General features: G+C 44.2%; 1 protein-coding gene across 1 annotated transcript; it reads right to left on the bottom strand.

Moving 5' to 3' along the window:
• Nucleotides 1–491: 491 nt before the first annotated feature.
• On the bottom strand, nt 492–23277 carry LOC135982878 (interferon-induced very large GTPase 1-like). The gene is made up of 5 exons (XM_065591261.1): nt 22683–23277; nt 22080–22102; nt 20556–20671; nt 18872–18943; nt 492–6321 (listed from the first exon to the last, which is right to left on the bottom strand). The coding sequence occupies exons 1-5, from the start codon at nt 22881–22883 to the stop codon at nt 1586–1588; spliced, it is 5148 nt and encodes a 1715-aa protein (XP_065447333.1). The 5' UTR covers nt 22884–23277; the 3' UTR covers nt 492–1585.
• Nucleotides 23278–27101: the final 3824 nt, after the last annotated feature.

The raw sequence follows: 27101 nt of genomic DNA, 5'->3' as shown, positions 1-27101 counted from the left end.
TGGGGTGACTGCAGAGTTTGGGCCAGAAATGCTGTTATTGATGATTTTTATCTCTACACATTTCAATCAATGTCTCTATTTTTCTTTTATTTAATCCTTTTATTTCCTCTTTAACCGTAGAAAATCTTCCTTCTGGGACTACGGTTTAGCTGCATCCCTTGGGGACTGTTCCAGCAACTCAAGAGAGACTTTCTATTAACTATGGTAAATATGGCCAACCCAACATTCCATAACAGATAAAAAGTATCTTTTCCCCAATTTTTATCCCATTTTCACATCCCATTCCCTTAACTTGCTATCAGTCTCTGACACACTCTAAGATAGTAAGTGGTTGAACGTGGGGTCTGGGGAAGGTCTAACATGATCCTAGATGCATAGGCTCTGACTCCATGGGAGTTGGGGCAGGAACTTTGGGGAAGGGGGTTGATGGGGGCAGGGCAGGGGTGGGAAGAGGCAGGGGTGGGGCCTCATGGAAGGGGTGGAATGGGGGCAGGGCTGGGGGCAGAGGGGGTCTAGCACCCACCGGGCAGAGGGAAAGTCGGTGCCTATGCTGAGATGTATAAACAAAGAAGTATCAAGGAGGATTAGGAAGATATTACTTCTGTATATGCCAATGGTGAGATCATTACTGGGATATTGTGTCCAGTTCTGGTGTCCACAGTTTAAAAAAACGTGTGTTGGAAAATTGGAGAGGTTTCAGGGAAGATCTGCAAGAATGATTCAAGGTTTGAAAAAACCTGCTTTATACTGAGAGACTTGGAGCTCAATGCATTTACTTAACAAAGAGAGGGTTGATCATGGTCTATAACTACTAAGGAAGAAAATAACAGATAGGAGAGGCCTCTTGAGTCTAGCAAACAAATGTAGAACAAGATCCAATGTCTGGAAATTGAAGTTAAATTTATTTTTAATTGAAAATAAAATTCAGCTTTTACAGTCAGGGTAACTGACCTGGAACAGCTTCCGAAGTGAATTGGTAAATTCATCATTATTTGAGGTCTTTAAATTGCAATTGGATTTCCTTCTAAAATATCTGCTCTTCTTAGTTCAACCACAAACTACTTGGTTTGATAATGAGCTGCTTCTGACCATTTATGGATGAATAATTTCCTCCACAGCAGGAATTATTGAATGGAATTTTCTGGCCAGGTGTTATGCTGAAAGCCAGACTAGTAGATGATTATTGTGGTTGCTGCTGGCCTTGAAATCTAATAATTTGTTAGGAAGAAACTTCTGTAGTTCCACAATTGTCCATTCGGGGTTCCTGGAACCTTTTTATGGAGTATCTGATATTGGCCACTCTCAGAGACAGGATAGTAGACTAAATGGTCCTCTCTGCTCTGGTCAAGTGTGGCAGTTCTTATGTTCCTAGCAGTAATTGTACAGCAGCCAGTCTGTAATTGTATCATAAGTTGCCATGTGACATGAAAAGTCAGAAACCTGTCAGTTCCACTTAGAAGTTGTGAAGTGAACATGAGGTTCTGAGACTTAAAAAAAATACAATACAGAATAGTTTTTAACTTGCCATTTTTTAAAATTAAGGAAAGTTTTAAAACATTCATTTCAAGAGGCTCTCACCATGTTTTTATTTCATGTTAAAGGCTTCCTTTAGGACCTCCAGTGCCCGTGTTTCAGTTATTTTTCCCCAGTCTCTTGGGAGATCTGCTGGGCTAGCATTATAACTTTTAGCTAACTGGTGATTGAACTTCTGAAAAACAAACTTCCAGTAATCAGAAGCCTCAATGCTGGGATCTGGCTGAATGCACCAGTCTGGGTAATAGACGCGATAATCTTTGTAGGGATGATGTTTCCCTTTTGTGTCTAAATTTCGGAATGGGTTCTCAGAAACCACTTTAGATGAGCATATATCATAGACAAGTTTTTGTGTATCAAGGTCCCTGTAACTGCATAATCCTTGTGGCCGATGCACAGATGCAAAATGCTCCTTGTGGTCACTGCCTCCTGCTTCACAGGGGACTTTACAAAATGGACACTGCTTCCCACAGCCAAACACTCGCTTAAAAATTACATCCTGGGGTTTTAATAACAGATTGGAGAGTTTGGTGTGAATATCCAAACCACCAAATTGGGATAAGATTTCTTGTTCCAGATCCAGAAGAAAGGTTTGAATATTAGCACAAAACTGGCCTGTTTTTGCTGTGTTTTTAAACTGTATCCCAACTAAGTTGTCCTTGGAAATGACTAGGTCCTGCTGCAGCGCTTCACAAAAGTTGTTTAAAAATGCTAAGACTGTGGTGTTTTTTTCATTTTTGGAGCTTTCCAAAACTTCCCTCACTTTCTTTACTATTGTAGATAGAATCTTTTTCTCCAACTCTCCCAAACGCTTAGTCTCCCTGTAATGATCCATCATACGTCTCTGAATCCAGGTTTTGACAAATTCTTCATAGTTTTTAATATATTTCACATAGTTATCAAAATTCATCTCCTCCAAAAGCTTTTTCTGTACAGCGAACTGGAAGAAGGTCCGGCTGCCATATTCAATGGACTCTGCCTTGTTGAGAATGTCATCTACTATCTCTATGCCTAGTCTTTTGTTGATATAATCCACCAAGGCGGGTTTGAGACATTGATCACAGAAATCCCTGGCCCTTGTTTGGTTCTCATCTTTTTCCAAATACAGGTCAGTAAATGTGGAGAAATACTGAGGTTTCAGTTTCTCTAAATGACACTGAGGATCATTTTGTTTGATAAAATCTTCATGCATCTTTTGAAATCTCCAAGCTGCCTCCCCCAAAATATGAATTTTCAGGTCAACTTCAAAGCAAGCAGTAGTGCCAAGTTTTTTAACATCCTCTTGTTGGAGCCTTTTGTTGATTATGTTCAACAATTCTGTGCAATAGATTTCATCATAGTCCACTTTGGAATTTATCTTTTCTTCAGTGTATCTTTTACCCTCATCTATTAAGGATTGAGCAAGTTCTTCTGTGTGAACAGCTGTTTCACATTCCCCTATGAACAACAGTTTTTTCATAGTTTTGATCCATGCTGAATCTAGATACTCCCTTTTCATTCTGAAATTGTCAATTCCATGAAACAACAAACTACCTGATTCCTGTAGCGTCTGCCTGACGGCACTCCCTCGATTTGCCAGGTCCTTTCTCAACTGGGACTCCATCTCTCGATAAATTTCACGTTTCTGTAAACTGCTGAACTCCAACTCTGACAGTGTTTCTCTCCACATGTTTTCAAATTCTAATTTCAGTTCCTCATGCTCTAGTTTATGTTTTTTGTTCCTACATTCATCCAAGACCCTGTCAACTTTCCTTTCAATTAGCTGCATGTATGAGGTCTGGATATTTTCTGTCTTGATCTGGCCTTTTCGAATTCGAATTGCTTCCTCGCACTTGTTCTCAGAGTAGCTCTTAAGTTCATTTTTGAGGCAGTTCGCACTCCTGATAAAATCTTCTCTGTACTTTTCTATCAGGTGCAGATTCGAAATTCCACTTTCAAAATAATCTTGTAAATTATCCAAAACTTTTTGTTTCTCGTGCTGCAGTTTTTCCCATGCCTCATTTTTCAACATGGATAAGGCACCAGCCTGTAGTTTCTCTAATGTCTGATTCTGAATGACAGTTTCCTTTTCAGATACCCAGAGATGTATCTCTTTGCGGAAATGCCAGTCCCACTCGGAATACTTCATAGACAGCTGATTATAGGCTTCAGCTACAAGGCTGTTTCTGAAACTGAAGATGAAGTTCTCGTGTTTTACAGCATTCCACAGGCTCTCCACCCATTTGACAAACTGGGGAATGTCCTTAGGGGCTCTATTATGTGACCGTTGCTTTATCAAATCAATCAGGTATTTCTTTAGCTCACACACACTCTCACTGTATCCCATGTTCACTGGAGCCATGGGAGGGACTCCGTGCCACAGCCCAGGGATGTACCAATTGTGTTTCTCTGCATCATAGTCCATAATACATGAAAAATTCACTTTTTTACATTGCTTTTCCATCCTAGCTGCAGCTATGGTCATTTCATTCAGCTGCTCTAGGAGGTGATTCCTGTCCCTCATCTTTTGTTCATGCGCAGACACATCACTGACATTCTGATGTACAAATTGGCAGTTGGGTTTTTGCCCTATTTCTTCCATTCTGAGGAAGGCATGGACCACAGTTTGCAGAATATCCTTCATTTCAGTGGCATTCTCCATGGCCATGTTAATGATCATTATGTCACTCAGTCCAATCACCAGTGTGGCCAGCTCATTGTAATGTTGGTAACTGTCCTCCGGCTTGGCCAATTCAGGGGCTTTCAGGCCTTCTGTGTCTATCACCAGGATGAAATCACAGCCCAGCTCCTGCTGAAAGTTCTCTGCCACTTTAATGAGGGACATGAAGGCTCCTCGCGTACATCGGCCACTGCTCACTGCAAACTGCAGGCCGAACATGGTGTTGAGGAGGGTGGATTTCCCAGTGCTCTGCACTCCCAGCACCGTTAGAACCAATATTCTGGATCTACCCCCTAGTTTGTTATTGAGATGTGTTAGAACATCTGTTACCCACTGCAGTGGGATGTTGGATACATCTCCATCGATCAGCTCCATGGGAAACCCTTCTAGCATCAAGTCAGCTGCTATGCCTGGGAGATGGATGAATTGCCTTTGGCTTTCTCCCATTGTACCTTCCTTCACCATTGTGTGTTCAGCCTCATAGAACTGCCCCAACTCGCGCATGAAATGCTCCACCCCTAAGGAACTGGCAGAGTTTAACTTGTCTAACACTGCAAACATTTTGGGGTCATCTTTTGAGTTTTTACATTTCTCTTTATATTGATCCCGTAGTTTAGAAAGATTCTCCCGAGCAATGTGATCCAGGTCAAACTTCATCCATTTCAGGAAGTAATGTGTCTCCTCGGGAGGCAGTCGGCCTAGTCCAGTAATAAATGTAATCAAACCGTCAGTCAGGTCATGTGTATTCTGCTGAACACGTAAATCCATTAATTTCTCTTTCAGTTGAGACTTGTATTTCTCAAGAGGGATGTCCCCTTGATTTCTCATTCGGCACAGCTCCTTTTCCACTTCAGCCAAGTTTTTCCAGGTCTCCCCCTGGAGTCTCAGCTTTTCCCTCTTGTACTTTGCCACATCTTTTATGTGTACAGTGATTTCCTTGGCATATTCACCAGCATGCTGACATTTCTTATTATCCTCATCTACCTGGATGCCTAACTGACGTGCAGTCTCAGCCATGGCTTCTATACTCACTCTCTTGGGAGAAGACTTCATTATAGCTGCTATTGCAGACTGCAGAACTTTTACATATGCCGCCTGATTTGTGGCACGTCTTTTCTGTAGCACCTGTGAGTTGTTCAGTTTCAGCCCTGGGGCCAACTTGTTCAGGAATGCCAGTGTTTCCTTGGATGTCGCAGCTTGATTATTAAAAATGAAGTAGTATTTAGTGGCTGATCCCTGCAGAGATGATAACAGCGCGTACTGTCTCTCACTAATACTCTCAGTAACAATGAACACTGCTGAGGAGATCTCTGTTAAAAAGCTGAACTGCAGCCAGTGGGACTCAATGTCTCCACGCAGGTTTGTAACTGCGACGGGCTCTGGGAAAAGATTTGAATTCTCCTTCCCAGCAGGGAAATACCAGGAAATCTCGACCAGCCCATCTGCGATTTCCCGAGGGACGTTCCCAGACTCCATGTCCCGATGGATGAAGAAATCGTGGTGCTGCTGGGAGGGGCTGAGAACCTCATTGAGGAGTTTGGACTTGGAGAAGATGCACCTCCCCAACCGCACAAAGGAAATGGTTGGCATTGCTGTGAGCACCAGGCTCTCCTCCCTGAACCCTCTGCTCTCTGCCAGGGAGTGCGGCCTCCACTTCCTCACAATGTCCCTCATGGCCCACAGCATTAGGGTGCACGTGGGGGTGTCGAGGACAGGTAGCAGCAAAGGGAGGGCAAACTGGCACATGGACATTTTGGACAGGATCTCCTGCTGCAGAAAACTGTCTGAGCAAAGCAGAACGGCACAGAGAACATCGAGGGGGTTCAGAGAATCACTGGTGTCTGTGTCACTGAGAAAAAAAAAATCTGCATGAATACCCAGCTCCTCTTTGTCCATAATGAGTGTTTGATCACCAGGTGCCCGGTGCTCAAGGCTTGTGTTCCTCGCTGTCCCATTCAGAGCCATGAGCTTCCTCAGGAAATGCCACGGTAAATCTCCTGTTGTCTGGGGAGTCCAGTTCTTTACACTTTCTTGGGTGATTTCCAGGACATCTCTCAGCTTTAGTTTCCTGCGTCTGTATTTCTGCATATTTAGCTTTGATTCGATGTACTGAAGGGCTTTTTGTCTCTCTACAGAAAGGAGATACAAGGGGGGAAATTAATTAATTTTCAAACTGGACACCATCAATTAGGCTTGAATAAAGACTGGGTGGATGGGTCATTACACGAACTAAAAACTATTTCCCCCTGCTAATTTTCCCCCTACTGTTACTCACACTTTCTTGTCAACTGTTTGAAATGGGCCATCCTGATTATCACTACAAACATTTTTTCTCTTCTGCTGATAATAGCCGACCTTAATTGATTTGTCTCGTTAGAGTTGGTATGGCAACCCCCATCTTTTCATGTTCTCTGTGTATATATATATATATATATATATATATATATATATCTTCCTACTGTATTTTCCACTCCATGCATCTGATGAAGTGGGTTTTAGCCCATGAAAGCTTATGCCCAAATAAATTTGTTAGTCTCTAAGGTGCCACAAGTACTCCTCGTTCTTATTGCAAATTTGACATGAGTAGTTTCAGCCATTCATAAAATGGCCAGAGGAGAAGAAGGAGGTGGTGCTGCTGTTCCCTCCCCCCAGTCCTCCCATAACATGTAGCCCAGTGGATGTGGGAAAGCCAAGTTTGAAATCTTGCTGTGGAGCAGGCCCCAAATTAACTTTTTTGAGTCACCAAATTTAAAAAAAAATTAGATTTAGTTTAATGCTAACCAAATTTTATTTAAAAAATGTTTTTTTGGAACTGCCACCAAACCAAAAAAAAAAATAAAAAATCAATAATTCATCCAATTCTGCTCATATGCAGTCCTTCAGGCAATGAGGAAATTCTTCCTTCTCCCCACCTTCCCTGTTTACTGCTCCGTCTGATGGTTTCCTTGCCCCCACTTTTCTTCTCTGTACATCACATTAGGGCAGAAAGTGACGATGAATATATAGTCAGCAGTCATGCTTCCTGGCCCAAAGTAGCAGTACATTCTACCCAGGAGACAGGACCACTAATGTCACAAAGGTTGAATGATGGCTAGAAATTGTAGCAACCAGCATAGAACTTAGAGGGAGGAGCACAAGTTGCAGGAGGGAAGAGTATGGAGGAGGCACCAGCAGGTCAGTCTGTGTGCACATGGCTAGAATGCTAGGCTGCAATTGCTGCAGTTCTGTAAATAGTCACTTTAACATAGAACCAGTTTACTTTAATAAGATTGGATCCTTGCAGAAAAAAAGGTCTATGGATGATACTGAAGCAAATTGAGAATGAACAGAGAAAGGCCTGCAATTTAAATAACACCAATATCCTGAAAAGTAAAGGTGTAGAGGCATTAGACGACAAAGCCTGTGAATATGCTGTTCAAACATTATGCCAAGATGAGCAGGCTCATATATGATGATGAGGATAGAACCATGGCAAAAACATGCAAGATGGAGTATTCAGGAGGAAAGACAAAGATAATTCAAAAACATGCACATAGATCTGAGTACCATGGCTTCAGAAAGATCTTCCTCATACATGAGCTAGAAGATGCAATAGAGAAGCTTGTACCAAGCAAATCCTCTGGGTTGCAGCACATCTATGGCCATATGAAAGAGCACTTTGGGAAGAAGTCTAGAGCCAGGTTGTTCGACATCAGAAATTACTCAAGGATAAAAAGAAAGGTACCTAATTGGTGGAAATCAGCAGTTATTGTTCCTCTGAAGACTGGCAAGGATCCATCTTTTTTCCAGGCAACTACTGGTCTATGTCTTTAACCAGTCACCTTTGCAATATAAGGGAAAGAATGGTACAGTCAAGGCTTTTATGGTGTCTTCTAAAAGAAGACTTACAGGCCTTTGCACTCAATTATGGACCTGCTGGTGGACTTCTGGCAGCTTCTTATTGGTGGCTTTTGCTTTATTGGTGGGATTCCACCCCAATCATCAATGGGAGGTTTTTTTAAAACTCAGTGCAGCATTTAATGGAGTCTGGCATGACAGGCTGTTAGTGAAACTCAGTGAGATGGAAATCTGTGGTAGAATGCACATCTGGAGAAGAGGTTTCCTACTGTACAGGAAAATAATAGTAAGATTAAATGGCACTCTTTCAAAGACAAGGCCACAGAGACAAGGCTTCCTCATGATAGCAGTTTTCAGGTATCTAAAAGGGTGTCATAAGGAGGAGGGAGAAAACTTGTTCATCTTAGCCTCTAAGGATAGAACAAGAAGCAATGGGCTTAAACTGCAGCAAGGGAGGTTTAGGTTGGACATTAGGAAAAAGTTCCTAACTATCAGGTCGGTTAAACATTGGAATAAACTACCTAGGGAGGTTGTGGAATCTCCATCTCTGGAGATATTTAAGAGTAGGTTAGATAAATGTCTATCAGGGATGGTCTAGACAGTATTTGGTCCTGCCATGAGGGCAGGGGACTGGACTCGATGACCTCTCAAGGTCCCTTCCATTCCTACAGTCTATGAATCTATGAATCCTCTGTAGGCTTACCAAAACCTCTCACCCTGGTTCTCCCTCCCTGGATGGCTGACTTCTCTGGCAGTTCCTTGCCAGCCTGCTGAAGGGATCTCCTCTCTAGTCCTGCTGTCTCTCTGGCAGCCACCCTGCCCTCCTGCCTTACAGTCCTTTTACCCTTACAGCTGCTACAAAGCCATCAATCAGCCCCAGCTGAGCAGGTAGTCAGTTCTCCATTAACCCTGTAGTTGCCAAGCCAGCATGGAGTCTGTACATCCCATAACATTGACACACAAGAGTGCCACCCACTGCGGGGCAACAGGACACTGCAAGCCATGGGTCTAATCACAGGACAAGCACATAATATCCTCAAGGTGAGAGAGGAGGGAGAACAGTCAATGTGTACCAGACTCTAAAGACATGTTCCAAGGAGATGGGCACCTGAAGGGCAGGCTGAAGTTAGAAAGAGACCCCCATATGCAGCCCAGGAGATTCCTGAAGCAGAGTTCCAGTAGCCCTGATGGACCTGCTGAAGAAGGATTTAGCACACCTGCCAAAAAGAGGGATCATTACACTTGTTGAAACTAGTACAGACTGGCTCAACAGCCTTGTAATAGTTAGAAAATCTCCAGTTAAACCAAGGATTTGCACTTATTCCAACTGTAACCCACACATCTCCTGGGTGTGGTGTTCTGGCTCATCTAGTGGCACTGAGGCCACTTAGAGAAACATTAATGAGTCTGCTAAAGTCTTAGCTAAGAGCCATGTGGCTTTTAGCTCATGCAATAGAGGCTCATGCATTTAACTCCAGAGGTCCCAGGTTCGATCCTGCCTGTCGACGACTGGGGTCTGTCAGTGTTACACAATCACTGCCCATTATCAGTTACTGAGGTCATTTATTTACCCATGGCAGAAGTGTTCACTGTTTGATGTACAGAATGGGTTCTGCCATATGATATTGTGTTGGATGGGCCATCCAGACGCCAAACAACCTTCGCTAAACAGCAGCCAGGTGGAAGCAACTCGCCCACCAACAGCGACAACACAAACAAGAAATGGGAGATGTGTCTGAAGACCAGAACTTTTGAATAGAGCTGTGCAAAATATTTTCAGTGAATAGTAAATTCTCCCCAATATGCTTTTTTGGGACCACTGAAAGTATTCACAAATTTGGTTGAAATTCATTGGATAGCTTCAGCCAAAAAAGATAAGAAAAGAAAAAGAAAAAAGAATTGTGAGAACTAATCAGCTGCAATGCTAAGGTGATATGAGCCAGGCACCTGTAACCTCTGGCCCCAGCTAGTAATGAAACTCTTCTGGAAAAGACAGAACAATAACAAAATAGTTGTTAAAAGTAAAGGTGTAGCAACGTGCATGGAACTTGGAGAGAGGGCAACGGGTTGCAGGAGTGCAGAGTTTGGAGTCATTCTACGTGCCTGTGGCTAGATCACAGAGCTGCTCCTACTGCAGTTTAACAAACAGCTGCTTTAAAAAAGTGCCAGTAGAGTTAACTCAGGCCATGTCCACACTAAGGGTGCTACGGACACTTCCTACAACAATGCAAGGGTTTTTTTTTTTATTGATGTAGGTAACCCACCGTCCCGAGCAGTGGGAGCTTGGTTGACCTCACCATGTCTGCATTGGGGGTTCGGTTGGCTTAACTACAGCACTCGGAGGTGGGAATTTTTCACACACCAGAATCACGTAGCTAGGTCGATCTAAATTTTATGTGTAGACCCGGCTTGAGGGTAGAGTCTCCTCTTGCTATTATCCAGCACGCATCATATGAAACAGAAACAAATGTTTGTCTTAATGAAATTTTTGTGCGTGGTCTCCATTAGTGTTTATGATCATTTGTGTTTACTCAAATTAATTTGCAACCAATTAACTCCCATTACAACAAGAACAAAAGAGCTGCACAGGGCCCTAGGGTTGAACCCAGTCAGTTAGTACATTTTAAAAGGTGTAGAACTGCATCTACACAAAGTGGCAAATGGTGTTTCTAATGAGGTTTGCTAACTTTAGGTAGCTACCTTAGTTCGAACATACACATTTTTCTAAATCTAGACAAGGGTTAGGGCACAGTTCCCCTCCTGCTTTGCCCTCATTCTGTTGGGAGACAGTAATTTATGGCTGGCCTCTACCAGCAGCAAATTACCAGAACCCATGATAGCTCAGCTGTGCTGGCTGACATGTTCAGTGTGAGAGAGAACAGAGCCATGTCTCCAACCATTCCCCTCCCACCAGCTTTCATGGGCCAAATGTCTTTCCACCCCTGAGTGAGTGGGAAGGCCAGGTGAAACTCTAGACCTTTATTTCCTCTTCTCAGTTTCTCTTTTTGTACCAGTCAGTGCAAATCACCTGTAGCCAGATTTTGCCACCTTGTTCAACAGCGTAAAACTAGACTGAAATCCCAAGGTGGGGTGGGGTCTCATACTCCAGGGTAAAGTTTTGAAGGCCCTTAAGGAATCTGTTTGTCATTGGGCGGGTAAATAGCAAATGATCTTCTATCTTGGAGTGGAATGCAGTAATGGCACCCAGATATACGCGAACGGAGCTTGTGGGGAGCCCTGATCTTTTTAGCTCTAGGATGTAATCCAGGATAAGTGGTAAAATAGTGCTAATTGCTGAGACATGTTTGGTGTCGCACCAAGTCCAGAATCTTTTCCATGTATGTAGGTAAGTGTAGCATGTTGTCAAACCACTGCTATTTATAAGATTCTCTTTAGGTTTTCTGAACAGATCCTGGAACCATGAAGGAGACATACCCCCAGATGGAGTCATTTTAGATTTGGATGGAGAATTTGACCTGCATCCTGTGAGAGGTGGTGTGGAGTCAACTGCAGGGTGATTGGTGGACAGACTGCCATGTATAAGAGGTAAGGATACCATACGTGTCGTGGCCATGTTGGGGCTATGAGAATGACTCTGGCTCATTCCACTTGTACCTTGTGAAGCACTTTGAGTAGTAGGGGGAAGGGTGGAAAGGCACAGAGGAGAGGTGTATCCCATGTAATGGGGAGGGCGTCCCCCAGAGATTGGTGACCCAGACCTGTTCTTGAGCAGATTTGTGGGCATTTGGAATTTTTGGGTGTGGCAAACAGCTCTATGACCAGAAATCCCCAGTGGCCGAATATGTGCTGTAGGGGTCTTGTGTCTCCCACTTGTGTTCTTGTCAGAACCTCCTGCTCACTGACTCTGCCGTGATGTTCCGGTGTCCAGGTAGGTTTGCGGCAGAGATATTGATGCTATGTTGGATGCACCAATTCCACAATTTTAGCGCTTCTGTATGCAGGGATTAAGACCTCACTCTGTCCTGTCTGTTGATATGAAACATGCAGGCAGTGTTGTCTGTGATTACTCTTATAGCCTTTTGTCTGATTATTGGTATAATTTGTAGGCATGCATTGAGGACTGCATGGAATTCTAGGAGGTTGATGTGCAATGTGGATTCCGATGGGGACCACTTGCCCTGTACTGTGTGGGTCTGTAGATGCGCTCCCCAACTGAGTAGGGAGGTGCTGATCTTCAGTATCAAGTATGGTGGTGGTTGGAGGAAGAGAACTCCCATGCAGACATTCTGGGATTGTGTCCACCAATCTAATGTGTCCTTGACTGTGAGTGGTAGCAAGGGCAGTTTATTGAGGCTGTGTCTGTGGGGTACATACACTGTGCGTAGCCATTCCTGGAAGTGGCGCGTATGTAATCTGGCATGTTTTCTCACGAACATGGTCACTGCTATATGACCAAGCAACTGTAGACAAGTTCTGGCAGAGATCTATGGGCTAGTCTTCATAGTGGAGATGAGTGATTATGGCAGAAAAATCTGTGAGCTGGAAGGAAGGCTCTGGCCTCTCTTTGAACTAGTTTGGCTCCAATAAACTCCACTTGTTATGCTGGAGTCAGTGTTGTTTTTTGTATGTTTATCTGGAGGCAGAGTCTCAGAAAAAGTCCATTGTTTTTCTTATGGTTTCGAGCGTGTCGACTGTGGACGGGGCCTTGATGAGGCAGTAGTCTAGGTATGGGAATATTATAATCCCTTGTTTGCGGAGGTGTGCTGCCACTACTGCCGTGTGTACTGTAGAGAGACCAAAGGGTAGTACCTTGTATTGATAATCGTTGGACCCCAGAAGAAATCCGAGGAACCTCCTGTGGGAAGGGTGTATGCTAATATGGAAGTATGCATCTTGGAGGTCAAGGGCCGAGAACCAATCCCCCTGTTGCATTGCTGGGATTGTTGTTGATAGTGTGACCATCTTGAACTGCTGTAGTTTGACAAACTTGTTGAGGTTCCGCAAGTCTAGAATAGACCTTCACCCACCGGATTCCATTTGGATTAGAAAATAGTGGGAATAAAAGCCTTTCCCACTGTGCTGGAATGGGACCACTTTCATGGCTCCCAGTCACAGAAGGTGGTTTATTTCTTCTCATAGAAGGTGCTTGTGAGAAGTGTCCCTCAAGAGGGAAAGCAGTGGGGAGGGTGGGCAGGAGAGAGAGGAACAGAATCGAATACCCATTCTTGAGGGGAGGTGGCAGATTCCCCCAGCCATTGGATCGGGTTAGACCTTTCTCTGCTTGGAAGGGCAGAAGGAGCTGGGGAGCTCCAGCCTGGCAAACTCTCAGACTGAGGGCCTGGTACAGGGCCTCAAGGAGGTACTAGGACTGCATAGGTGTAGGAAGAGACAGCCGGACCAATCCCCTTGCCGGACCAATCTTCAGGGGCAAACTGACAGTAACTGACCATTGGAACACTCTGAAATGGCCACTCCCAATGGCATGGGGAGGTGGCAGGGGGAGGCTTCTCTATACAAATTCAGACTGGCAGTGGGTCACTGAGGTGAGGTGGGCTTGGGGGACTGGGGTTTCCCAGAGAGGGAACTCTCTGTTTTAGTGTATTTTAAAGAGCATCCTCCTAAGGGAGTTTTTAGTCTCCAAGGCCCTGGTAGAACCTGGCACTAGAGCTGTGTGATTAATGGATTTTTTTGGTTCACTGGCAACTGAGAAATATTGGGGGAAAATCATTGTAGGTAGAACTGCAAATGACATTTGTCAGTGAGTTTGGTGAATCTAAAGTTAAAAAAGATTGTCTCAGGTCAAACAAAATGTTTTGTTCCACTTGAAATAAAATGTTGTGTTTAGATAGCCAGCATTTTTTACCATTTTGAATTGTTTTTAATAAAACTGAAAAAATAAATAAAAGAAAAATCATCCAAATGAACAGTTTGGAAAAAGATCAACAAGCAGCCAGGATATTCTGTGGCTGGGATAATCATTGCCAAAGGACCAGAGCCACTGGAAGGGGAGAGATGGGCTGTGGTATATAGGGATGCTGTGAAATTATTAAAAAAAAAAAAACCCGAAGGAAATTAAATGTGAGAGAGCCAGACTGCACACCACAGTTTATCCCTTCTTCCTGCCCTCCAAATTCCCCTACCCCTTGTACCTTCTTGCCTTCCCCTGTGAACACACATCAAAATTCCCCCTATCTCTGGCACCTACCTTAACTTGTGCACACACTCCCCCCAAAATTCCTCCTCACTCAACACCTCCATACATTAGCCTGCACATACATTCACCGTAGTTCCCCCTTCCATCATGGTCCACCTGTTGTGCAGTTCTGGTGCAAGTACCAGCTTTGAAAAAGATATTTGGGATTAGTGGTCATTGTTTTTCATATCTGAAAGTTTCTCTGTCAGAAAGAATGTCCCCCTTCCAAAATGGCCATCATCTTCCACTCTTCTCTATAAGACTGAAGCCACGGCACATATAACAACTACAGCTGATGCATAGTAAGTATGCCGAAAAATGCATTTTCAGGGCACTGAAGCTATTTGTGAATTTGGGTAGAATTTTGCACATTGTTTTGGACCAAAAAATGGTCAGAAATGTCAAAACAAAATATTTAGTCTTTTTGTTTCAAAAAGGGGATTTGTTTTGAAATTTAGCTAATGCTTTAATGTGTGTAAAACACTTGAAAAATTATGCAAAATTAAAAAAAAAACACTTTGTTTTGGGTCAAATTACATGTTTTGTCATTTTGGTTTTTGTTTTGACATGGAAAATACAGAAAAGGTTTGGTTTGAACTCTTGGCTGGCTCAGCTCTAATGCCCACTCTGCCAGAGGCTGCTCAAAACAATCTGCTGCCCTAGGCAAAACTACAGTGTGCCACTCCCCTCTGTCCTCCTAGAAGAGAAGATCTCAACTGGAGGGGGTTTAATCCCCTGGGAGCTGTGTTTGCCTTTCTGGGGCGGAGGGGCACATTGAGCCTTCTGATGGTTCAGTGGTTATGGTAGAAGTTTGGGGACCAAGTGTGAGATCATAGTGCCAATCAGTCAGGTTTGGCCTGGCCTCCTCAGCATCGTGACATGGGGCAGCCAGGCCAAATCTGAGTGAGTGGCATTGCAAACTGGCATGCAGGGTCACAGCACCACTCAGGTCTGGCCTGGCTGCCCCTGCCATCCTAGGCAGAATCTACTGCCATAGTCATCTGTCGCCTTGTTTGCCATAGCTACGCTGACCTCTGAAATCTGCATTAACCAGCCAGTCCTGAGAGAAGTCAGGCTGGTGCAGAAGGGACTGGGGGGAGGAGGGGGCACACTGATGTCATAACTAGCTCAATGGAATTGCACAGTGAGCAGTCACAGATTATGTATGCCCAGCTTCTCCTGTCCCATCCCAGCCACTCTCAAAGCACCAATACCCTTTCTTCACCACCCTGAACATCTGGAGAATGGTCTAGTGGTCGGAGCATGGGGGGTTGGGAACCAAGATTCCTGGGATCAATTCCCATCATTAGGAGGGGAGCGTAGTCTAGTGCTTAGAACAAGGCTCTGAGGGTTAGGACTTCTATGTTTTACCCCCCCTGGCTATCCTACTGACTAGCTTTTTAATCTTGGGCATATTACTACCACTCCCCATGCCTCAGTCTCCTTCCCTATTATATGGGAAATAATGATACTGACTCACCTCACAGATTCTACAGGGCTGCAGGAGATCCCTCATATGTAAAGGCCCTCATCCAAAGACCACTGCAGTCAATGGAGCTACACCAGTTTTAATCATCTGCAGATCTTTTTGTGTCTACTTCTGTTCTACTGGCAAATGTCTGTCATAAAGGTGCTATAGAGTGTGCCACTATCTCACCATTTTACATCTGAGCAAAGAAGCCAAAGGATAACTGTCTGGGAACTCTATGTTTTAATTATATTGTTGTCGTGCATTTACATTCTCAGCCATAACTTTGCATTAACATACGTTTTACCATTAAACATGTATCTGTTTGGAAATGTGTCCTTGCTCAGTGTTGCAGCTATTACATTTTTTCCTCTTGAAAGACAAAAAAAACCCAAACAGAAAAAAACAACCACCTACCACAGTTAGGGTGTTGTAAATCTTGAATTGTGCCTGGAAACATAGTGTTTAAACACTCCAGAAATTGCAGACAGGCAAGTTCCCCCTTCCTCTATTTGAATTAGCGATTTTCTAATTTTGGTCTCTGTATCTGCTATTCTATTAATATTGTCATAGTCTTCATCTCAGGGAGGTTGTGATTGGTGATTGTGGTACACATAAGGAGAGGTAGGAGAGAGGATCTGGAGGCCAAATTAGGCTGCTAAGGAAGAGATTAAAGTCCAGGACCTCTATGGTAGCATTCTTTGATATGCTTCCAGTTCCACATACAAGGCCAGTTAGACAGGCAGAATTGCAGGCTCTCAATGCGTGGGTGAGACGATGGTGTAGGGAGGAGGGGTTTAGGTTTATTATGAACTGGGGAACCTTTTGGGAAAGGAGGAGCCTATACAGGAAGGATGGGCTCCACCTAAATCAAAATGGAACCAGATTGCTGGCATGTAAAACTTAAAACGTCGTAGGGGAGTTTTTAAACTGAGGCGTGGGGGAAAGCCGGCAGGTGCGGGGGAGCACCCAGTTTGGACAGAGATATCCCATAGGGGAGGATCTATTACTATATCCTAGTAAAGAGGAGAGGATAGAAGTTAATAAAGTATAAACAATCAAATGAAAGAGTCAGCTGCCCCAGGCCCCTGATCCCACTGGGCCGGCCGGGAGCCCCACCCCTGCCCCTGCTGCACTGGGTGGCAGGGCAGCCCAGACCCCTCCATGCTGGGCAGTCAGGAACCTGGGACCCCGGCATGTGGGCCAGCCTTTAGCACACAATTGAGCTGGTCCGCAGCTGTGTGCTAATAGGGCCACATGCAGGCTGCGGGTTGAGAACCGCTGGTGTAGCTTCAACTTCCAGCCATTGGTTCATGTTAGATCTTTCACTGATAGACTGACGAGTCCATTATTAAATATTTGTTCCCCCACCCAATAGGTATTTATAAACTGTAATCCAGTCACCCCTTAACCCTCTCTTTGTTAAACTAAAGAGATTGAGCTCCTTGAGTCTATCACTGAAAGGCATGTTTTTAATCCTTTAATCATTCTTGTGACTCTTCTCTGGCCCCTCTCCAATTTATCAACATCCTTCTCAAATAGTGGGCACCAGAACTGGACACAGGATTCCAGCAGCAGCCACCCCAGTGCCGAATACAGAGGTAAATTAATCTCTGTACTCCTACTCAATATTCCGTGCGTCCCAGGATCATATTACCCATTTTGACCACAGCTTCACACTGGGAATTCGTATTCAGGTGATTATCCGCCATGACTCACAAGTCTTTTTCAGGGTCACTACTTCCCTGGATAGAGTCTTCCCATCCTGTAATTACGGCCTACATTCTTTGTTCCTAGATCTACACTTTACATTTTCCCGTATTAAAACACATATTGTTTGCTTGTGCCCAGTTTCCCAAGCAACCCAGATTGCTCTGAATCAGTGACCTGTCCTTGTCATTATTTACCAGTTCCCAATTTTTGTCATCTGCAAACTTTATCAGTGATGATTTTATGTTTTTTTCTAGTTCATTAATAAAATATTAAATAGCCTGGGCCCAAGAACTGATCCCTGTGGCATCCTGTTGGAAATACATCCGCTCAATGCTGATTACCTACTCACGATTACATTTTGAGACCTATCAGCCTGTTTTTAATCCATTTAATATGTGCCTTGTTAATTTTATGTTTTAGTTTTTTAATCAAAATATCATGTGGTACCAAGTCAAATGCCTTACAGAGGTTTATTATGCCAGCACTATTACATTTATCAACCAAACATGCAATTGCATCAAAAAAATGATATCAAGCTACTTTGACAGGATCTATTTTCCATAAACCCATGTTGATTTGTGTTAATTACATTACCCCCTTTTAATTCTTTATTAATCGACTCCCATATTATCTGCTCCATCACCTGCTTTTTAAAGGGTAACTGTGATCCTAAGAGTCCCTCAATAATAATTTGGCAAAAATATTTGCTCACAAATGGATGACAGGAAAGGTCCCAGAAGATTGGAGAAGGACTAATGTAGTGCCCATCTTTAAAAGGGGGAAAAAGGAGGAGCTGCCTAAGTCCTGATACCTAGCTCATGTGTAAGCCCCAGTGTGTTCTCAAATTAGGCATCCCCCGTGCCTAGCTCATCTGCAGAGACCTGATCCAGTAGTTCTGCTCAGAGGTCACCTTGGAGTGTGGCTACTGGGCTGGGCTCTTCCACCCCAAAACACAGCTGGAGGAACTGATGGTGGCCTCCCTCCTTGTACCAATAGCCCAGTGGACAGAGTACTCCCCCAGGATGTGGGCACGCAGGGTCCACTCCTAAATCTGTCTGAGTCAGAGCAGGGACTTGAATCTAGGTCTCCCACCTCCCAGGTGAGTACCCTGGGCCATGGGGTATTCAGGTGCGGGTCTCTGTCTCTCTTGGCAAAGCTGTTTCACAATCATGTATTGTCCTTGGGTCAAAAAGAAAATGACTCTATGGTCTAGGAATTAGGGCACTCACCTGCAAGATGGGAGACTCAGCTTCTAATCCCTGGTACTGTATATAAATACATGAATACTCACAGGAAAACAGTTTCAGCAGGAGAGATGGAGGGAAACCCACACCAGAATACCCCATAGCTCAGTGGCTAGGGCTCTCACAGGGGAAGCAGTAATCTGGGCACTTAACTCCTCAGCAACTAGGGAACAGCTGGTGAATATTTTTAACTTGTCTCATATTGGCTAATACTTTATAATGTTTTTAATAAAGAAAGAAGAAAGAACTGCCAGAGAAAATACCTGAGCAAAGTTTCTTCTTCCCTGAGACTGTGGCATGCTGAGTTTCCGGTTCCTGTTTCCTTTTTAAAGCAGCTAGCAAAAAAACCAGAGAAAACACACGATCAGTGTCTAATTTGTAATGATATTAGTTCACTTTCTCAATGGCAACAGGTATATTTATTTCAGTGCACTTCCCATATTTCCTACAATTTTGAAAGGGAAAAATCTGCAAAAAAGCACAGGTGAGTTCCTATTTTCCCCTTTAAGGCACTTCCTCACATTGCAGAGCTCTTAGAGATCTAAGGATTCTATATAAATTGTTCCTACAACTCACCAGCGCTGAGGGAGCTATCATACCTCTCACCCTACCAGGGAGGTGATGTATCTCTCTGACCCACCGAGTTAGGTTCCATTGCTTCAAGACCAGGGTTTGGTTGGGTGAGAGTTAGTCAGGGGAGACAGGACAGCAGGGATTGGCTGGATAGGGTGTCTTCAGGAAGGAAATCAGATCTGTACCTTCATCACACACACTCCCTTTTGTGTATGCTGGGAATGTGAGCTAAGTGGGTAATAAAATACTGATTTTACTATTGCCTACTTTGGCCATTCTGTCTAGCTCTGAAGGACCATGAAAGCACTGAAGAATTAATAAGAGTTGTCTAGATAAACCAGTTTTGATAAACCATTACTTTCATGCATGTGAACGCGGGGATGCCAGCATGAGATGGCAAGATGGGGTCATAAACATGGCCACAAATCAGGATTTTATAGAACTCTAACCCATCCACGTCTCCCCTATCTTGTTATTATGGAACCCTGGTGGTTGTTGCTCCATAGTTAAGGTAACATTATGAAAATGGGCTTTAAAATGGGGAATAAATTTCTCTCTAAATGTAGGTGGCCTTTAGTGTAAAATTTCACAGAGTGTTAGTTTTTTATGCCCTTTGAATTTTCTGTGTGGTTTTTCTTTTTATTTCTTTTAATAAACGTAATAGGAAGGATTTGAAAATTTAGTCTATGATTGAAATTTGTAGCAGTTAGACTTGTTTTGTTGAATATCTTTTTAAAAAGATTGTCTAACTACACACACATTGGTATAGAGATTAATCTTGAGTAGATCTGGTGCAGTGAGTACAATATTGCTTTTTAAATTAAGGTCTCTTTTAGCCATTGTGCATCATATCTGAAAGTATAAGTGCCAGTGGGTAGCCAACAGATACAGCCTTCTATGGCATATGGACAAAACCTTCTGTCACTAGCTACACTCTTAAGCTTTCTATGCAGCTCCTGACAGAGGTTTTATTTGCCAGACATGTGCAGCAGCTGATGGATAAAATCATCTCCACTACAAGTGCAGTTCTGTGATACAGCTCTGAACAACTCCTACCGTGGTCAGCTCCCCTCACTAAAATATTGAACCCCTAGGTAATGAATACACAAAGGGCGTTGATGTAAAACAACAAAGGTTATGACACACAAACAACAGATCTTACACAAAGCAAGGAAATTAAAAGTCAAGTCACCTCACAGGACATGACCCTTTCTTCCTCTCTCACAGTGCGCACTTTGCCATTGTCACAACTACTGTACAGCACAATCCCATCACCATTCACAATTAGCTGCTTGATGAATTTGATAGAACCTGTCTCCGTCTAGAGCTACAGAAACATATCTCAGTTTCACCCTTTAGACCCTTTCTCAGTACCTGTAAATTTCTTCAGAATCTCCTCTGGAACAATACCAAGTTGGTGCAAAGTACTTAGTTTCTCTTCCAGTTCAGGTGAAATCTCCACTGGTGGCCGATCTTTCACCTGCTTGCATCTAGAGAGCAACATTATTGTGTGTGATAATTTATTATTTCATACTAGGGAAAGTTGTTGGACAAAAGAGACCCAATGCTTTAGTTTATCGCTATCTCAAACCAGGTATGGCATATTCTATGGCACTGCAAGATTTCTACCCAGCTTTGTCAATGGCCTATTAATATAATTGAACCGTGAACTGCAAAGACCAGCTCTCAGCTACAAAGGGATTTCAGTCTCCACTCCTTTGCCCCCATGCTTTGATAGTCAATATGTTTCCAACATTTCTGGAGGCAGGGCCGGCTCTAAACTTTTTGGCCGCCCCAAGCAAAAAAAAAGAGTGCCACCGTCCATAGCGCCGCCATAACACACACCCTCAGCACTGCAACGCCACCCCCCATTCCCCCGCGGACCGCCGCGCCGCCAAACCCCCCTGCCAAACCTCCCAGCCCCCCCGTGGAGCGCCGCCGATCCCCCCAGCCAAACCTCCCAGCCCCCCCGCGGAGCGCTGCCACCCCCCCCCCGCGGAGCGCTGCGCAGCCAAACACCCCCCCCCTCGGACCGCCGCCGAACCCTCCAGCCCCCCGCAGAGCGCTGCGCAGCCCGAACACCCCTCCCCCCCGTGGAGCGCAGCGCTGCTGAACCCCCCCGCTGAGCGCCGCGCTGCCTAACCCCCCCGCCGCCACACACACCTCCCGCCGAGCAACGCACCGCCAAACACCGCTGAGCCGCGCTGCCGAACACCACCACACCCGCGGAGCGCCCCGCCGCGACGCCACCCCCGCCCCCCCCACCCCGCGGAGTACCGCTGCCGAATCCCACCCCCCGGCGCGTGCCCAGCCGCCGAAACAAAAACAACCCACCCCACCCCCTGCACCGCCCGACCGAACCCCCACCAAACCCTGAGCGCCCCCCCACCACCCCAAGATTGGCCGCCCCTTACCAGGTGCCGCCCCAAGCACGTGCTTTGTCGGCTGGTGCCTGGAGCCGGCCCTGTCTGGAGGTTTCTGTGCTGTGAACATTGGCCCACTGGGAGCTGGACTGATACCCACTCCCTCCAAACTCACCTCCAAGGAGTCATCAGCTTGTAAAAAAAAATCTTGTTAACTACAAATGTTGTTAGAACTGTGACCAGTGACCAGCTGAAAGGCCCATAGTCCACCCCTAAAATAGAGATACCTCCAATCTCCTGGAGATTCAATTTATTCAGAACATATGTTCAGGTTAATAATCTTTTCTGTAGGATGGATCATAAAATGATAAAACCTCAGGATTAAATTCAGAGGGAAAATTGCATCTGAAGCATGACCCTGACCTGCACAGTTCACTCTCATGCACTAAGCAGATGCCATATTAACATGGTTTCTAGGCCTCTTCCAGCATAGTGAAGTATTGGGGAGATGGGAGTTTGAGGGTGAGCAACATACCTGTTCAAGGTGCTTCTGATGCCCTAGATGGGAGAAAGCGAGAGAGGAGAGGTCAGTCCATAGGTTACGCACTTTGCATCCCTCCTGCTCTGCAGGGCACTAACTTTGCCTTCACTACTTGAGTTCTATATGCATCTCTCAGTATATAGCCGGCAACTTAAAATTATTATTATACTTGGGTGAAAAATTTTCAATGAAACTTTTTTCCCATTGAAAAACACCATTTCATTAAAACAGAAATATTTTGCAGAAATTAATCTGGTTCAACAACATTTTCTCATCTCCAGAACGGAATACATCAGAAAGCAAGACTCCAGGGTCAAATCTCTGCTCTGAATTGGGCAAAGTCTGGACTTGTCTCTGACTCTACTCATGCCATTGCCCCAACCACCAGGCTATTGAGTGTCTCCATCTCTCTATTTTTTGTGAAAAGTTTCAAAATATCTTGTTTTCGTTCTGCACTGGAACAAAACCATTTTGAAACCTTGAAACTTGCTGTGAAATGGAATTGTTTCCAGCCAGCCTGAGAAATGAACAATACTCATATTCAATAGTTCAGGAGTGTTTCCTTGCAGGGAACTGAGGGTGTATAATCTGCCTCACCTGCAGGAATTCACTCGCTGGCTGCCGACATTTTTCTTTCAACTCCTTTATCAGGTTACTGAGAAATGAAATCTCCTCGAGGAGTTTGGTGACGTTTTCATTCTCCCTCTTCACAATGTCGTTGGTCAGCTCTTCCAGCTGGGCCAGCAAAGGTTGCCTTTGTTCCTGCAAAATCTTCTCCAGTTCCTCAAATTCTGACATGATTTTCTTCCTCACAGTTTCTGTCTCTTCCTATAATGAACAGATACAGCCAGGGACAGGGTGGGGCAGGGACATGGGGAGAGTCCTGAGATTTTTCATAATGGCCTCCACGTGTAGATGGGAGAATTTAGTTGTAACCCATAACAAATTAGCATGAGGCAATTCCTGAGAAGCACCCTCTAGCATTACAAGAGCAAAGTTTTTCCTATAGCCTCCTGGTCAGCCCTAGTTTATGTTACTAGTGTGCAGGGCCGGCTCCAGGCACCAGCTTGTCAAACAGGTGCTTGGGGCAGCCACTCCGGAGAGGGGCGGCATGTCCAGCTATTCGGCGGCAATTCGGTGGACGGTCCCTCACTCCGGCTCGGAGCGAAGGACCTCCCACCGAATTGCCTCCACAGATCGCGATCAAAACTTTTTTTTTTTTTTTTGGCTGCTTGGTGCGGCCAAAACCCTGGAGCCGGCCCTGCTAGTGTGTTATCTGTGTCATGATTAATGGCTTCTTGCAATTCAGGTCATTCTAACAGCAGAAGGGGAAGCAGGATTTCAAATTACCCTGGCAGAGACTTCTTGAGAGAGGCTTTGTAGAGGCCAGGGAAGTGTGTGTGTGTGGGATGGGAGAGAAGAGAAAAATTCTCAACAAAGCAGATGTATTGGGGAAATCATGATGTCTACATGTCCTGGAACACTCACATTGCTTGTGCACTCTCTGGTATGGTGACACACAGAGGAATAAATGCATTTAGAAAAACGTACTGCACATGCATATACAGAAACAGATGTCTGGAGAGAGACACAATCTCTCACAGTGCCATAGTCACAAAGAAACCCAAAACCTCCCATGCCTGCCAAAGCCATACACCCTTGTGGTTAATGATTATGAGCACCTACCTGGTGTTTCTGACTCTGCCTTTCCTCATTCAATTTAATTTCCAGAAGTTCTTCTTTCTTCTTACTCATATTATTCAGATGGACACAAATTTGACCCTGAGTAAAGAAAAAACAAACAAACAAAAACAACCCCAAAACTACAATTGTGCTTTTGGCTTTAATAAGAGAGAGGGTTGGTTTGTCTCATCTGGATAATTCTGTGAATCAGTACTATCAACAGCAACTGTTATGGGTTGAATTAAAACCTTGTTGAAACTGATGTGTGTGAATGTTCCCTTCATTTAAGATAGCTGTAAGAGACAGGTGAGGAATTCTACTTAAACAAGACATAGTGGAGTCTGCCTACAAACTAGCACTATGGGGGGGAGGGGTGCCAGTGGGTATTGTATGACCGGGGTGGGGTGCATGTCCGTGAGACAAGCACAAGTGCAGACATAAACTGAGAGAACACATGGAGAGACGCACAGGGCCGCAGATGCAGAGAAGCAGAGGAAGAAAGCCAAGCGGTAGCAGCAGCAGACTGGAAGCATGGGGTAGACTTGAAGACGCCTAGAGTGAGTTCTGGGCTGGGGATGCTGGCTGTGAGCAAGGACACAGTCTCCTGTTATTTTGCTTCCTTCTGCAATCAGGGATTCAGTCCTTTGTACAGTCTCTGGTAATTAACAAGAATCCATCAAAGGTACTGGACTCCATCGTCAATTACTCCTCCTACCTGGGAAAACCTATAAGACCTTGATTTTTTGGCTAGTTGCTTGGGTTAAAAGTGGTAACAGTACCAATACTGGTGTGTGTAATACACAGAAGAAAGGTGCTCTGCTTGCAGTGCTCCCACACCTTCCACAAGGTTCAGAACTTCAGTGAGACCTACACTATTTAGTGGAACAGACAATGCAATGGAAAGTGAAATGTACTGTTCATTTCAGAGGAGTGGTACAGACTCCATAGATTACACTGAGCAAAGGTTTGTCTAAGAGCTGATTTTCAAAGTACTCCAAAATGCAAATGCACAGGCAGGTTGTGTATCGATAGTAGGAACAATGGAGCAGGAACCGAAGTTATCCCTAGTGTTATATAGAGGAAATATTTTGTAGTGAGCCTTTTGGAGTGAGCAGCAGAAGCACATTGTTTCTTGGAGCCAGGCAGGCAAGCCAGTAATACTATCTGTATAGTTCTCAGTAATAAGTTAAGTAAGCTGTTTACTGTTACTAAAGTCTCCAGCATCTTCTCATGTTATAATAGCTGGTTGGCAAGAGCTATTTCATGGTGTCAGAACAAAACTATGCAGACATATTACACTAGCAACACGAGCGACCTGTCTGAAGGCCATAGAGAAGGTCATGAACTACGATCTCTGGATACTTGAGACGTATCTCAGAGCTTGGTAACTGTAGCCCAGTGCTTCAAAAACATTCATCTCTGCCTTACACTTGAATAACCATGAGGCCAAAGTGACACTGAAAGAGGACTTTTGTCGTCCGCCTTTATCATCTGACCACAATCCACGATACCTTAGAGTTAACTTTGATCAGACATTGAGCTATCGCAAATACCTTCACAATACCAAAAAGGAGATAAAGACAAGAGATAATGTTAGAAGTGCTAGTGACAATGTAAGATTCAGGCCTGTATTTTCGCCTGAGATAGAATTTTGGGTTTTGCTTGCCTGTTTGATTTTTGATACACTTATATCCTCATGAATATGTCTGAACAAAGGACAAAGACACTGTACGTTGCTTCTGTCTAGCCAAATCGGTTTCTTAGTATAATGGAAACAGATAGGAACAGTTAAAGTGTTACTGGGCATGGTGGGAGTATAATATATGAGCACATAATTTGAAGAGTGCCTCAACTCCTATCTCACGGTGATTAGGGGTCACCAAATGCAATTAATAGGCAGCAGGTTTAAAACAAACAAAAGGAAGTATTTCTTCACACAACGTACAGTCAACCTATGGAACTCTTTGCCAGAGGATGTTGTGAAGGCCAAGACTATAACAGGGTTCAACAAAGAACTAGATAAGTTCATGGAGGATAGGTCCATCAATGGCTATTAGCCAGGATGGACAGGGATGGTGTCCCTAGTTTCTGTATGCCAGAATCTGGGAATGGGTGATGGAATGGATCACTTGATGATTACCTGTTCTTTTCATTCCCTCTCGGGAACCTGGAATTGGCCACTGTCTGAAGACAGGATACTGGGCTATATAGACCTTTGGTTTGACCCAGTATGGCCGTTCTTATTTTCTTGCATTCTTACATAGGCAAGGTCAAGCAACCAGTCAGGAGGGGTAAGAGGGGATTAGGGGGAAGGTATAAAACACTACAAGACCAGAGAAATGTCTGCCCCTGACCGTAGCACAACCTCACTCCATACCCCTCCCATGGGGTACAAAAGAGGTGGGAAGAAGACCCCAGGCCCATGACCCCCCAGTTTGGAACATGACCATAAATTGTAAGGTGTGAGACCAAGGGCATGCATTTCAGGTATAATTATGCCTGCTGAGGACCGGGGGATGGGACACTGCTTGCAGGAAATTATTCCCAATAAACATTGCATTGACTGAATTTTGGATTTCTGGTCTTCTGCTTTCTGACTGCATGACAAGAGCCAGGGGAGAGGGTGAAGGGAAAACCCTCGAACAGTTAACATCATCCAGAAGCTTGCTGGCATATCCTGGGGATGTGATGCATGCATGCTATGAACATTATAAGATTTCCCTGTATCATGTTCAAAACTGACATCATACCAAACTGGTTGAACAGACCTGTCTTCAACAAAGAACGTATGTTTGCATTAATTTTCATTTAAGCACTAAACAGAGTCACCAAGCAGGAAGGGGAAACAAAAGAAACTTAAACAGGTGGAAGAAAGACCAAGGAACTTCCTTCCACACAGACTTTTTGTCCCATAGTTCCCAGCTGGAAACATTTTTCAAGAGGGGGAGGGAAAGTATAAAAAAAAGGGTCAACCACCACAAGATACTGCTCACTCTCTCTCCCTGCCCATCACATTCTCTGCACCTGAGAAGACAAAAAGAAACAGCTGCTGGACTTTGAGGGAGGGGTCCTGACATGAAGAGTTTGGTCAATAACCTTGCTGGAAGCATGTGGTGAGAAATTTTGCTTGAATCTCATATAGTTTGTTGAGTTAGACACTAGTAAGTGTTTTATCTTTATTTTTCTAGTAACCATTTCTGACTTTTGTACCTCATTACTTATCCTCATTTAAAATTTCTTTGTAGTTAGTAAACTTCTTTTACTGTTTTATAGAATCCAGTGTGTTTAAGTTGAAGTGTCTGGGTAACTCCATTTAAGATAATAAGTTGGAAT

The sequence above is a fragment of the Chrysemys picta genome, chromosome 4, assembly GCF_011386835.1.
Source record: "Chrysemys picta bellii isolate R12L10 chromosome 4, ASM1138683v2, whole genome shotgun sequence".
Taxonomy (NCBI): domain Eukaryota; kingdom Metazoa; phylum Chordata; order Testudines; family Emydidae; genus Chrysemys; species Chrysemys picta.
This window is presented reverse-complemented; position numbering and strand designations above follow the sequence as displayed.

Coding starts and splice junctions, on each gene's coding strand:
- LOC135982878 (XM_065591261.1), bottom strand. CDS start 22,883: ATGTCAGAATTTGAGGAACTGGAGAAGATTTTGCAGGAACAAAGGCAA. Junction 20,672..22,079: donor ATCAGAAGCACCTTGAACAG/GTATGTTGCTCA, acceptor GTTGCTCTCTAG/ATGCAAGCAGGTGAAAGATC. Junction 6,322..18,871: donor GAAGAAGAAACTTTGCTCAG/GTATTTTCTCTG, acceptor TCCTTTCTGTAG/AGAGACAAAAAGCCCTTCAG.